At 48.5% G+C, this 14,424-nt stretch overlaps 1 protein-coding gene across 1 annotated transcript in view; it reads left to right on the plus strand.

Moving 5' to 3' along the window:
* The window catches only part of ARID3B (AT-rich interaction domain 3B), a 34,780-nt gene that overhangs the window by 16,500 nt on the left and 3,856 nt on the right, over positions 1 to 14,424 (plus strand). Inside the window, exons 5-8 of the mRNA XM_064722296.1 lie at positions 7,785 to 7,968; positions 10,247 to 10,500; positions 11,795 to 12,052; positions 13,751 to 13,849. Of these exons, the coding sequence (XP_064578366.1) occupies positions 7,785 to 7,968; positions 10,247 to 10,500; positions 11,795 to 12,052; positions 13,751 to 13,849 (795 nt within the window). The remainder of the gene's footprint in view (positions 1 to 7,784; positions 7,969 to 10,246; positions 10,501 to 11,794; positions 12,053 to 13,750; positions 13,850 to 14,424) is intronic.

The raw sequence follows: 14,424 nt of genomic DNA on the forward strand, positions 1-14,424 counted from the left end.
GGATTGCAGCTCCCCATGGATCAGGGCAGGATCAGGGATTGCAGCTCCCCATGGGATCAGGGCAGGGTCAGGGATTGCAGCTCCCCATGGGATCAGGGCAGGATCAGGGATTGCAGCTCCCCATGGGATCAGGGCAGGATCAGGGATTGCAGCTCCCCATGGGATCCCCAGGATCAGGGACTGCAGCTCCCCATGGGATCCCCGGGATCAGGGGTTGCAGCTCCCCATGGGATCAGGGCAGGATCAGGGATTGCAGCTCCCCATGGGATCCCCAGGATCAGGGATTGCAGCTCCCCATGGGATCAGGGCAGGATCAGGGATTGCAGCTCCCCATGGGATCAGGGATTGCAGCTCCCCATGGGATCAGAGCAGGATCAGGGATTGCAGCTCCCCATGGGATCAGGGATTGCAGCTCCCCATGGGATCAGGGCAGGATCAGGGACTGCAGCTCCCCATGGGATCAGGGCAGGATCAGGGATTGCAGCTCCCCATGGGATCAGGGATTGCAGCTCCCCATGGGATCAGGGATTGCAGCTCCCCATGGGATCAGGGATTGCAGCTCCCCATGGGATCCCCAGGATCAGGGATTGCAGCTCCCCATGGGATCAGGGCAGGATCAGGGATTGCAGCTCCCCATGGGATCAGGGCAGGATCAGGGATTGCAGCTCCCCATGGGATCAGGGATTGCAGCTCCCCATGGGATCAGGGCAGGATCAGGGATTGCAGCTCCCCATGGGATCCCCAGGATCAGGGATTGCAGCTCCCCATGGGATCAGGGATTGCAGCTCCCCATGGGCTCCCCATGGGATCAGGGATTGCAGCTCCCCATGGGATCCCCAGGATCAGGGATTGCAGCTCTCCCTGGGATCTCCATTCCAAGGACTGCAGCTCCCCATGGGATCCCTGTTCCTTTTCCTGCCAGCTCTGGAGAACCAAACCCCATCAATCTCAGGCTGAACCCCTGCTCCAGCCAGGATCTCTCCTTGGAGAGGGATTTGAGCAAACCAGGAGCTGGGACAGCTCAGGGATGTGGGGTTGATTTGCTGCTGTAAAATGAATTTTCCCTCTGTTCAGCTGGGAATTCCCACACCCCACGGAATTACTGTGCCTCCCTTCAAAGATGAAACACGAAATTCTGTTTTTCTTGAGATTTGGCTCAGTATTATTTTAAATCACTGTGGGCTTTCCCAATTTCCTGGGGGGAAAACCTGTTCCTTCTGGCTGCCTGCTACAGAATCTCCCCTGAACATATTTGGAGTGGGAAGAGCAGCTTTTTATTTACCTGCTGCAGGTTGTGCCTTAAAAATGTCTTTTCCCTGCCTGGTTTTCACTGCAGTGGGAGTGAAAAAAATCTCATTTTAGTGAGATTTCAACATCTCTGTGCTGAACAAACCCTGGGGATTCTCACCTCCTTTGTTCCTTGCTGTAAAATGGACACTTGTGTGAGGAAATTGGATAAGGGTAGGTGGGAGGTGATTAAAAAGCAGAGCTGGGTGTGATTAAATGCTCTTTGTGCAGGACAAGTCGTGGCTTAGGCTGCTGGAAATGCCTGTGTGGAAGGGAATCTCTGGCATGGAGGCCAAGGAAAGCCATAAAATTCCCCTCAAACCCATTTTTGGGGCAGTTTTCCTCAGTCTGCATCTCCAGCTTGAGGTCTGACAGGTCAGAGAGGCCTGTTCCTGACTTATTTGATTCATCAACAATTGTGCTTTTTTAATAGTTTTGTTCAGCTCCTTTTTCTTCAAGATTAATTCCCCAGTTGCTGTTTAACCCCTCTGATGGTTGGTTCTTTTTTAAAGAAGCTTTGGAGCAAGTGCCCATTGCATGGAGGTGATCTGGGCTCCTGTGGCTGCACCCACACTTTGTCCCACGTTCCTCTCTTAACCAGGTGCTAATCAATAAGGCCTAATTAAGAAAGTGTCATCAGTTTCCAATGTGATTTTTAGGATAATGCAAAACTATTTTTCTAAAGACATCCTGAATTTCTGCTGGTTGTAGGGGCCAAATCAGACACATCTACTGCAGTTCAAGGGGTTAGGGAGGGGAAAAAGCTTTTCAAGGAAAATACAGGTTGGATATTAGGAGAAAGTTTTTTACAGAAAGGTGTAAAGTTGTGGAATGGCTGCCCAGGGAGGTGGTGCAGTCCCCATCCCTGGGTGTGTTTAACAAAGCCTGGATTTGGCACTGGAGCCAGGGTTTAGGTGAGGTGTTGGGGCTGGGCTGGATTGATGATTTTGAAGGTCTCTTCCAACCTGGTGATTCTGTGAATTCTGTGGGAGACATTCCCTGAAAGGCCACAGATGTTTATGGCTCCAGTCAGCCTTCCTCTGGGAAACCCTTTATCCCAGAGACCTGGATTGTGGCTGCCTTTCTGCCCAGAAAACCAGGAGCCCTTGGGATGACTCTGCAGCTTCCCTTTCCCAGTGGGAACAGACTCCTTGTGCCCCTCCTTGGGCTGGGATGGGGCTGGGATGAGCCAAGGGATGGAGCTGAGAGGAAACAAGTGATGGAGCTGGTGTGAGCCAAGTTATGGGGCTGGGGTGAGCCCAGTGATGGGGATGAGATGAACCGAGTGATGGGGCTGGGATGAGCCAAATTCCCAAATTATGAGGCTGGGGTGAGCCAAGTTATGGGGCTGGGATGGGCCCAGTGATGGAGCTGGGGTGAGCCAAATTAGGGGGTTGAGATGAGCCAGGTTATGGGGCTGAGATGAGCCAAATAAGAGAGCAGGCATGAGCCAAGTGATGGAGCTGGGATGAGCCAAATTACAGAGCTGGGATGAGCCAGGAGACAGGGTTGAGATGAGCCAAATTATGGATCTGGGATGAGCTGAGTTATGGGGTTGATGTGAGCCAGGTTATGGAGCTGGGATGAGCCAAAATACGGAGCTGGGATGAAGCAAGTGGTGTGGCTGAGATGAGCCAAATTACAGAGCTGGGATGAGCCAGGTTATGGAGTTGAGATGAGGAAAATTATGGGGCTGGGATGAGCCAGGAGATGGGACTGAGATGAACCAAGTGATGGGGCTGGGATGAGACAGGTTATGGGGCTGGGATTAGCCAAATTACAGAGCTGGGATGAGCCAAGTGATGGAGATGGGATGAACCAAATTATGGGGCTGGGATTGAGCCAAGTGATGGAGCTGGGAAGCCAAGTGATGGGGCTGGGATGAAGTAAGTGGTGTGGCTGGGATGAGCCAAATGATGGAGCTGAGATGAACCAGGTTATGGAGTTGGGAAGCCAAGTGATGAGGCTGGAATGAGCCAAGTGATGGAGACGGGATGAGCCAATTTACAGGGTTGGGATGAGCCAGGTTATGGAGCTCAGATGAGCCAAATGTTGGTGGTGCCATGAGCCAGGTTATGGGTCTGGGATGAACCAGGTTATGGGGCTGAGATGAGGAAAATTATGGGGCTGGGATGAGCCAAATATGGAGCTGAGATGAGCCAAGCTATGGGGCTGGGATGAGCCAAATATGGAGCTGAGATGAGCCAAGCTATGGGGCTGGGATGAGCCAGGTTATGGGGCTGGGATGGGCTCAGTGATGGAACTGAGATGAGCCAAATTATGGAGCTGATGTGAGCCAGGTTATGGGGCTGGGATGGGCCAAAATATGAGGCTGGGGTGAGCCAAATTATGGAGCTGATGTGAGCCAAGCTATGGGGCTGAGATGAACCAAGTTATGGGGCTGGGATGAAGCAAGTGGTGGGGCTGGGATGATCCAAATTGTGGAGCTGGGATGAGCCGGGTTATGGGGCTGGGATGAACCAAGTGTTGAGGGCTGGGATGAGCCAAATTATGGGGCTGATGTGAGCCAAGCTATGGGGCTGGGATGGGCCGAGTTATGGAGTTGGAAAGCCAAGTGGTGGGGTTGGAATGAGCCAAATTACAGAGCTGGGATGAGCCAAATGATGGAGCTGAGGTGAGCCAGGTTGTGGAGTTGGGAAGCCAAGTTCTGGGGCTGGGATGAGCCAAGTTATGGGGCTGGGGTTCTGCTGAGAGGCAGGAGAAGTTATTTTCTGAGGAAACAGAGAGAGGAGGATCTTCCCCTGGCTCGGGGCAGGAGCCTTGCCAGTACAGTAAAATGAGTTTACCATCAAAAGGCAGCAGGGCTTGTGCCGTGGCCCCGGCTCTGACCTTTCCCTCTGGAATTCTGCCCCCTGGCCCCGGGCTCATTAATCCTGGCGCTGCCAGATGACAGTAATCCATCACAGCCCTGACAGCCCTGCCCAGCCTGGCTCTGCCCAATAAACCCTGCCTTGATCACCTTCCCCGGGGCACCAAATCCCTCTGGAAAACACCGGGAATTCACCGGGACCTGCGGGGCACTGCTGGGGGAACACGTGGGAAATGGAGTTATTGCAGTGGAAAATGTGATTATTGCAGTGGAAAGTGGAATTATTGCAGTGGAAAGTGGAGTTGTTGCAGTGGGAAATGGAATTATTGCAGTGGAAAATGTGATTATTGCAGTGGAAAATGGAATTATTGCAGCTCCTCGGAGCGGTTCTGTCCCTGCTGCAAAGTTTCTCAGCTGCACAAAGAAATTTTGTGTTTGGGGAGGGGGAAACCAAACTCGAGGTTTTATCTTGTGTAATAGAGTTTCTAAATGAGTGTTTCTGTATAAAGCCCTGTTTAGCTGGGTTTATAAATGAAATTTTGGGGCACTTTGGGCCTGTTTAAAGCACAGCTGAGGGAGGGAAGCTTTCCAGGGGGTGCTGAAATTATTGCAGCTCCTGGGAGCTCTTCTCTCCCTGCTGCAAAGTTTCTCAGCTGCACAAAGAAAATTTATTTTGGGGGAGGAAAACCAAACTTGAGGTTTTATCTCAGTGGATTAATTTATATTCTGTGTGTAAACACACGCAGCTGAGTGTTTCTGTATAAAGCCTTGTTTAGCTGAATTTATAAATGTGTGTTTCTAGATTTAGCTGGGTTTATAAATGAAATTTTGGGGCACTTTGCTCCTGTTTATAGCATAGCTGAAGGAGAGAAGCTGTCCTAGGAGTGCTGAAATTATTGCAGCTCCTGGGAGTTCTTCTCTCCCTGCTGCAAATTTTCTCAGCTGTACAAAGAAATTTTATTTTGGGGAGGGGGGAAACCAAACTTGAGGTTTTATCTCAGTGGATTAATTTGTATTGTGTGTAAACACATTTAACTGAGTGTTTCTGTATCAGTCCCTATTTAGCTGAGTTTATAAATGAGATTTTGGGGCACTTTGGTCCTGTTTAAAACAAAGCTTTAAATTCAGCTGAACAGGGCTTTATACAGAAACACTCAGCTACGTGTGTTTACACACAGAATATAAATTTATCCACTGTGACAAATCCTCAGGTTTGGTTAAATGATAAAATTTCTTTGTGCAGCTGAGAAACTTTGCAGCAGGAGCAGAACTGTCCCAGGAGCTGCAATAATTCCATCACCTCAGCACCCCCAGGACAGCTTTGCTATAAACAGGACCAAAGTGCCCCAAAACTTCATTTATAAACCCAGCTAAATTGAGATTGAGATCAAAACACACATTTATAAATTCAGCTAAACAGGGCTTTATACAGAAACACTCAGTTAAATGTGTTTACACAGAATATAAATTAATTAATAATATTAAAATTATTATATAATATAAAATTAATTTAATAATAATTAATTCCTCCCCCAAAATAAATTTTCTTTGTGCAGCTGAGAAACTTTGCAGCAGGAGCAGAACTGTCCCAGGAGCTGCAATAATTCCATCACCTCAGCATCCCCAGGACAGCTTTGCTTTAAACAGCAAAGTGCCCCAAAATCTCATTTATAAACTCAGCTAAATCAAGATTTAGATAGAAACACACATTTATAAACTCAGCTAAACAGGGACCCTCTCACTCTCCATCTGGATCAAAGTCTCCCTGCTGGACAAATTAATGCCATTCCTTTAATTGGATTGGGAAAACTGGGGTGAGAGGGGCTTCGTGCTCCCCCAGCCCAGCAAAGGCTTTGCTGCTGTGGCTAATTAATGAAAGGAGGGGAATTTTGGGGTGTCCTGAGGGCTTTGGAAGGAAATATTTCCCTGTTTTCCCTGCGGGTGTGACTCAGGTGATGAGTGACAGCTGGAGGTAACTTGAGCATGCCCTGACTCCCAGTGCTGCTGTCACCCCCAGACAAAATGGATGCTCAGGAAAAAACAGAGGAAATTGAGGATTTTTGGGAGGCCGGGATGGAGCCACAGAGAGTTTGGAGGGTTTGGATTTCCCTCTGTGCTCCCTGAGAGGTCTGTGGCCCTGAAATATGGGAAGGGGTTGTGGGATCTGCTCCTTGGGCTGCTTGGATAAGGATGGGATGGATATAGATTGAAACACTTTGAATCTGTGAGGTTTTCAGCCCTTTAGAGCTGCAAAACTGGGCTGTTTTATCCAGCATCTCGTTAACCTGTGGGAATTGGCACCACGAGCTACTAATGGGATTCCCAAAGAAAAGACAAGGAAAATAAAAAATCCCCCTTGGATGTGTGACAAGGACATCTGCAGGGCTCCTTTCATGGCACGGAATAAACTCATTTATAGGGCCATAAACGGGGGGATCAGGGGCTGCCAGCGGTGGCACCAGGCTCCCCTGGGGACTGGGGATTCCACAATTGTCCCCTGCCCCCCTCGCAGCCTTCCTGCCAGCCTGGGGCTGCCCATTGTGGGGACAGGATGGGCTGGGCGGCCCTTTGATCCAGGACAGAGTTTCCCAGGCCAAATAAAAGCTCTGCCACTTCAGCTTTTTATTATTCCTTCTTCCTCTCCGTGCCTCAATCCCCCCAAGTTTGGGCGTTGGCGCTTCCAGGAGCTGCCAAAAAGGGGGAGGTTAAAAATCAGATTTTCTTCCACATGAACCCAAAATACACAGAACCAAGCAGGAAGGATGGAGCAGGAGCTGGTTTGGGGATGCTCAGAGCTGCTGTGGCCTTGTCAGGGAATTTTTTGGGTGGGAAAAGGAGTGGGAAGGTGTAAACTATGGAAGGAGCAGCCTTTGTTTACCTCTCCATGTGGTATTTGGAGGAGTCGCCAGGATGAGGTGAAGAGATGAGTCTGACTCCATGTTCTCAGAAGGCTGATTTATTATTTTATTTTATTATATTATATTAAAGAATGCTATACTAAAACTATACTAAAGAAAGAGAAAGGATACAGACAGAAGGTTACAAAGAATGATGATAAAAACTCGTGACTGACTCCTCAGAGTCTGACACAGCTGGCTGTGATTGGTCATTAAGTCAAAACAATGCACATGATACCAATCAAGCAACCACTTGTTGGATAAACAATCTCCAGCCCACATTCCAAAGCAGCAAACACAGGAGAAGCAATCAGATAATTATTGTTTTCATTCTTCTCTGAGGCTTCTCAGCTCCCCAGGAGAAGAAATGCTGGCGAAGGGATTTTTCAGAAAATATGACAGTGACATCTCCAGGTTATTCCAAATGTTGAACATGTGAGGGAGGATGGAATTCTGTGGGGCAGAGATGTTCTCCAGTGCTCCTGCTGTTCCCAGGCAAACAGCACATCCTGAGGGACGAGGGAGCATTTTTATCCAAGGATTTTAACCGTGAGCTCATAAAACCCATTCAATAGTCCCAACTTCCCCTCTTTCTATTCCAGGAGCTGCAGGTTTTTATTGCTGTGCTAATTCCCTTTACCCACAGGAAAGGGTTTTCCATGGAAAGGCCTCGAGCCAGGCTGCAAATTCCCTGAATTTCCTGTTAGGGCAGAGAGAGCTGGATCTGCCTGAGGTGGTGCCCTCATGGTGTCCATGTTCCTTTTCTCCAGGAACTCCCATCAACAGGATCCCCATCATGGCCAAGCAGATCCTGGATCTCTACATGCTCTACAAGCTGGTGACAGAGAAGGGTGGGCTGGTGGAGATCATCAACAAGAAGATCTGGAGGGAAATCACCAAAGGCCTTAACCTGCCCACCTCCATCACCAGCGCCGCCTTCACCCTGCGCACACAGTGAGTTTGGGAAGAGAAATAGAAAATATTCATATTTATGTAAATATAAATATGTGTATATTTAAATATAAAATATTTATAAATATTTTTAATATAAATATATTTTATTCCTGCTATTTATAAATATATTTTTATAAAATATATAACAATATTATAAATATAAATTTAAATATTTTATTCTATAAATATATAATAATATATAGTATATATTTATATATGTATATTTAAATATAAAATATTTATTTATAAATATACTTGTATATAATATAGACACATTTTAAAAATATAAAATTAGATATTCACATTTATTATGTGAATATATAATAAATATATACTGTCTATTTCTATAAGTATGTGTATATTTAAATAGATAAATATATATTTTTATAATTACATTTATATTTTATATAAGATATATAAACATTCTAATAAACATAAATTTAAATATTATATTTCTTATATAAATATATAAGAAATAGATAATATATTTTTATTTATATCAATACGTATATATTTAAACTTAAATTTTTATATATTTATGAATATAATTAATTATATAAAATATATAAATCTTTTATAAATTCAATTGTTTATATTTATATAAATATATAATTAATGTATATTATATATGTGTAATATATAAATAATATATTATTGACATATCAATGCATTCATAATTTTTATTATATAATCACTATAATTTTTAATGTATGTATTGATATATGATATCAATAATTGGCTATTATTGGAATAATCCAATTGGAATAATCCAATTATCCCAGTGGACATTAGAGGAATAATCCAATTAAGATTATTGGATATTTATCTGGTATTGGACATTTGCTGTTGGATATTTGCTGGCTTTGGGTATTTAGCTGTTGTTAGATGATTATTATTAGGTGTTTGTGTTGATAGTTTTTTATTATTGTTAGATATATCTTTTACTAAATACCTGTTATTAGTAATTATTAATAGAAAATTATTAGTAGTAAATATTATTGTTACTAATAATGTAATATATAGCATCTTTTATATATTATATATCATATATATTGTAATTTAATGATTAGTAGTAGTATTATTAGTAAATATTGAGAATAGATTGGCCAAGGTAAAGCCTATAAAAGGCAGAAATGGTGCCTCAGCCTAATGAGCTCCTGAAGGGAATTCTCACCCTCACCTCCCTCCAGCCCTGGCCTTTTTGCCTCTTTTTTTCAGTTGTGAGGGAATTCTGGGTGATTTATAAATAATATTTCAGTTCTTCTGAGGGGATTCTGGATGATTGATAGAGGATATTTCAGTTGTGAGAGAATTCTGGGTGATTTATAAATAATATTTCAGTTCTGAGGGAATTCTGGATGAACTGCAGAGGATATTTCAGTTGTAAGGGAATTCTGGATGATTTCTATTCAGTATTTCTGTCGTGAGGGAATTCTGGATTATTTATAAATAACAATTCAGTTGTGAGGGAATTCTGGATGGTTTATAGATGATATTTCAGCTGTGAGGGAATCCTGGGTGATTCTTTGAGGATATTTCAGTTATGAGAGAATGCTGAATGGTTTATAGAGGATATTTCAATTGTGAGGGAATTCTGGATGATTTCTAGATAATATTTCAGTTGTGAGGGAATTCTGGACGATTTATAGATGATATTTCATTTGTGAGAGAACTCTGGATGGTTTATAGAGGATATTTCAGGTTTGAGGCAATTCTGGATGATTTATACATGATATTTAATTTGTGAGGGAATTCTGGATGGTTCAGAGATGATATGTCAGTTGTGAGGGAATTCTGGGTGATTTATAGATAATATTTCATTTGTGAGGGATCTGGGTGGTCTTTGAAGAATATTTCATTTGTGCAGGAATTCTGGATGATTTCTAGACAATATTTCATTGTGAGGGAATTCTGGATGGTTTATAGATTATATTTAATTGTAAGGGAATTCTGACTGATTTATAGAGGATATTTCATTTGTGAGGGGATTCTGGGTTATTGCAGAGGATAATTCATTTGTGAGGGGATTCTGGGTGATTTATCGCTGATATTTCAATTGTGAGGGAGTTCTGGATGATCCTTTGAGGATATTCCAGTTGTGAACAAATTCCCCCACCCTTATGGGATCAGGAATATCCAATGGCACATTTCCCTGCAAACACTGAGCGCATCCATACCAGGCCATGCTTCCAAACACCCCAAACCCTCTGAGCACCTCGGGATGCATCTCCTGTCCCTGTGCCACCTGAATTATCCCTGTCTGTGTGTCCCTCTCCAGGTACATGAAGTACCTCTATGCCTACGAGTGTGAGAAGAAGTCCCTGAGCTCCCCGGCCGAGCTCCAGGCCGCCATCGACGGCAACCGGCGTGAGGGCCGGCGGCCCAGCTACAGCTCCTCGCTGTTCAGCTACTCCCCATCCCCGCCGGGGCCTCCTTCCCTGCTGTCCCCCCCCAAAATCCGCTTCCCCATCATCGGCGTGGCGCCGGGCAGCGCCACCAGCAACCCCCGCGTCTCACCGGCCCTCAGGAAAGGTCAGCACGGCCATGGTGGCGCTGGGAGTGTGGGACTGTGGGAATGTGGTGTGGGCAGTGTGCCCTGGCTGAGTGACACCTCCTGACCGTGTCCATGCCACACTGCATGGCCTGGGAATGTGGGACTGTGGTCCTACCAATATCCTCTGGCTGAGTGACCCCTCCTGACCATGTGGCCTGGAATGTGGACTGTGGTGTGGGCAGTGTCCCCTGGCTGAGTGACCCTCCTGACTGTGTGGCCTGGGAATGTGGGATCACGGTGTTGGCAGTGTCCTCTGGCTGAGTGACCCCTCTTGGCAGTGTCCCCTGGCTGAGTGACCCCTCCTGACCATGTGGCCTGGGAATGTGGGACTGTGGTGTTGGCAGTGTCCCCTGGCTGAGTGACACCTCCTGACCGTGTCCATGCCACACTGCATGGCCTGGGAATGTGGGACTGTGGTCCTGCCAATATCCCCTGGCTGAGTGACCCCTCCTGACCATGTGGCCTGGGAATGTGGGACTGTGGTGTGGGCAGTGTCCCCTGGCTGAGTGACACCTCCTGACCATGTGGCCTGGGAATGTGGACTGGGTGTGGGCAGTGTCCCCTGGCTGAGTGACCCCCTCCTGACTGTATGGCCTGGCAGTGTGGGACTGTGGCACTGGCAGTGTCCCCTGGCTGAGTGTCCCCTCCTGACTGTGGTGTGGGCAGTGTCCCCTGGCTGAGTGACCCCTCCTGACTGTGTGGCCTGGGAATGTGGGACTGTGGTCCTGCCAATGTCCCCTGGCTGAGTAACACCTCCTGACTGTGTGGCCTGGCAGTGTGGGAGCAGGGTGTTGGCAATGTCCTGTGGCTGAGTGACCCCTCCTGGCCATGTCCCCTGGCTGAGTGACCCCTCCTGACATGCCACACTGCATGGCCTGGGAATGTGGGACTGTGGTGTGGGCAGTGTCCCCTGGCTGAGTGACCCCTCCTGACTGTGTGGCCTGGCAATGTGGGAGCAGGGTGCTGGCAATGTCCTCTGGCTGAGTGACCCCTCCTGACCATGTGGGACTGTGGTGCTGGCAGTGTCCCCTGGCTGAGTGAACCCTCCTGTCCGTGTGGCCTGGCAGTGTGGGACTGTCATGTGGGCAATGTCCCCTTGCTGAGTGACCCCTCCTGGCAGTGTCCTCTGGCTGAGTGTCCCCTCCTGACTGTGTGGCCTGGCAATGTGGGAGCAGGGTGCTGGCACTGTCCCCTGGCTGAGTGTCCCCTCCTGACCATGTGGGAGCAGGGTGCTGTCACTGTCCCCAGGCTGAGTGTCCCCTCCTGGCCCAGGTGACGGCGTGCCGCTGACGGTGTCCATGCCGAGCCGCGTGGCCGTGCCGGTGACACTGGGTGGCCAGCAGGCCTCGGTGGCAGCCAGGACGGCCACGCTGGAGCAGCTGAGGGAGAGGCTGGAGGCGGGAGAGCCCCCGGAGAAGAAGGTGCCGCGCATGACGGAGGAGGAGCAGCGGCTGGTGCAGCAGGCCCTGCAGCGCAACCTGTTCAGCATGGCCCGGCAGCTCCCCATGAAGATCAAAATCAACGGGAAAGGTGAGGCTGAGCTCCTCGGGAAGCTGCAGGGAGGGAAAGGTCCCAGCCTGGAATGTCACACACACACGGCTGGGTCAGCTCTGAGTGACCTCTGGGTCACCTCCATTCCGGCGTTGTTGGCATGGAGGTGTTCATGTGCAATGTTTTGTTGGGTTTTCCTGCTGGGTTTATTCTGCTCATCCAAATCCAGCCTGGATTCAGGAGTGACCTTATCAGGAGGCTCAGGAGTGACCTTATCACTCCCTAAACTCCCTGAAAGGTGCCTGTGCTCAGCTGGGGCTGGGCTCTCTCTCTCTGACACAACCAGAGCACACAGCCTCAAGCTGCACCAAGGGAAATATAGGCTGGATATTTTTTTACAGGAAGGGTGATGAAGTTGTGGAATGGCTGCCCAGGGAGGTGGTGCAGTCCCCATCCCTGGGTGTGTTTAACACAGCCTGGATGTGGCACTGGGTGCCAGGGTCTAGGTGAGGTGTTGGGGCTGGGCTGGATTGATGACCTTGAAGGTCTCTTCCAACCTGGTGATTCTGTCAGTTCTGTGACCTTCCCAAAACTCCAAGCTGGTCAAGTTTGGCCCAGCTTGGAAGCAAGGGAAGAGCTGTTCTTGCTCCAGCAGTGCTGGTTTGAGGTGCCTGGCCACAAATATGGGTGGGAAAGGTCAAAGCAGGTTCCTCCCAAGCAGCAGTTCTTTTCTCAGAACTTGTTTCTTTTTTAGATTGTATTACTTTAAAAAAATGTGATTGTTTCTGGGCTTCTTCCCCAGCCTGGATTTAAACAGTTTCATCCTGAATCTTAGCAGTGATTTCTGTGATGTCAGTGCTCCCAGTTCCTGGCAGCTCTGCATCCAACCAAACTCCACATCAAAACCGCAAGAGCCAGTGATAGGGAATACAAATTTTATCCAGGAGTGTTCATTATTCCCTCACCTCACTTCTGCTTTCACCCTGAACTAAATCCAAACGCTGGGAACCATTGCAGTCCCTACAAACAGGAGCAGGCCGAGGATTCAGGGATGGGATTCCCACCTTTGTAGGGGCTCTCTTGTCTTCTCTGCCCTTCTGTTCCCCACTGCACCATAAAAACCAGGTGGAGATGCTCTGAGAGCTGGTTTTGATAAGCTCAGCATGGCTTGGTAACAACATTTAGGTTCAATGTGGAGTTTTTAGAGGTGGTTTTTTTTTTGCCTCGCTGTGGAAGGGAAATCCCAAAATCCAGGCTCACCCTTGTGGAGCTGGAAGAGTTCCATGTTCAGCTGCCCACTCCTGCCCAGGCTGGGGAAAATCCTGATTTTCATGGAGTTTCCCTGGCTTTTTCCTCCCCCCAGTGGCCGCTGGAGCCGCTGCAGTGCGAGCACAGCAAAATCCAGCTGGGATTTAAATCCGGGCTTATCTCTGTGCTCCCAGCCCTTCCTTGCGACAGGAATGGCCCTGGGGAGACATTTCCCGATGCCAGCGAGCTCCCAGCCTCTCCAAAGCCTTCCAGCACCTCTGCAGCCTTGTCCTGGAATGGTTTGAGTTGGAAGGGACCTCAAAACCAAGGACAGGGACACTGCCACATCCCAGGGTGCTCCAAGCCCCACTCCCGGGAATGGGGGCGTTCTGTGGGGACAAAGGGGGGCTGTGCTCACCTCGGGGTGCAGGGAGTGGGATCGGTGCCCTCTAACTGTGCCCCAATCCCTGCCTCCCTCCCTGGGACAAGACAAGGCCGACTCGGCGGCGGCGGCGGCGCTGAACCTGTCCCCGAACGGCATCGGCAGCATCAACATGTCCGTGGAGATCAACGGCACCACCTACGCGGGTGAGAGCCCTGCTGGGAACGGGACAGCCCTCCTGGGGGGCGGGAATAAGTGGGATGGAGGTGGTCCCTGCCAAATGGCAGCGGGAGGCGATTCTGGTTCCCTAGACCTGGCAGGAGCAGCTCCCTTCCCGTGGTGTTAGTGCTTTAAAATCTGAGGGAACAGGTTTGAAATCCCTGTGGAAGCGTTCATAGGAAGGAGAATTGTCCCTGTTCTCCTGAGGAGGGGCTTTGCTTGGCTTTCCCAGCAGGAATTGTGCCCTGGAGCAGTTCCCTTCTGCAGGCCATGCCTGTGCATCCTTGGGCAAATCCCAGGTGGGAATCCTGGCTCTGCCTCACCCTAACCCAAATGGGAGCTGCTTCTCCCTGAAGGCAGAACCCATTTGGGATCTGTTTTCTTTAGGGTCAGCATCCCTGTGCAGGCTCCAGCTGAGCACAGGAGCCAGACCAGCCACCCTGAGCTGGGATGGGATCCTGGGGTTGGGAACGCTTCCCCTTTGCCAGACTGATCCTCTCTGTGCTGGGATGGGGTCTGATCCAGGGGCTGGGAAAACCTGACCTGGGATGGAATGGGATGG

The sequence above is a fragment of the Zonotrichia leucophrys genome, chromosome 10 (assembly GCF_028769735.1).
Source record: "Zonotrichia leucophrys gambelii isolate GWCS_2022_RI chromosome 10, RI_Zleu_2.0, whole genome shotgun sequence".
NCBI classification, from domain to species: domain Eukaryota; kingdom Metazoa; phylum Chordata; class Aves; order Passeriformes; family Passerellidae; genus Zonotrichia; species Zonotrichia leucophrys.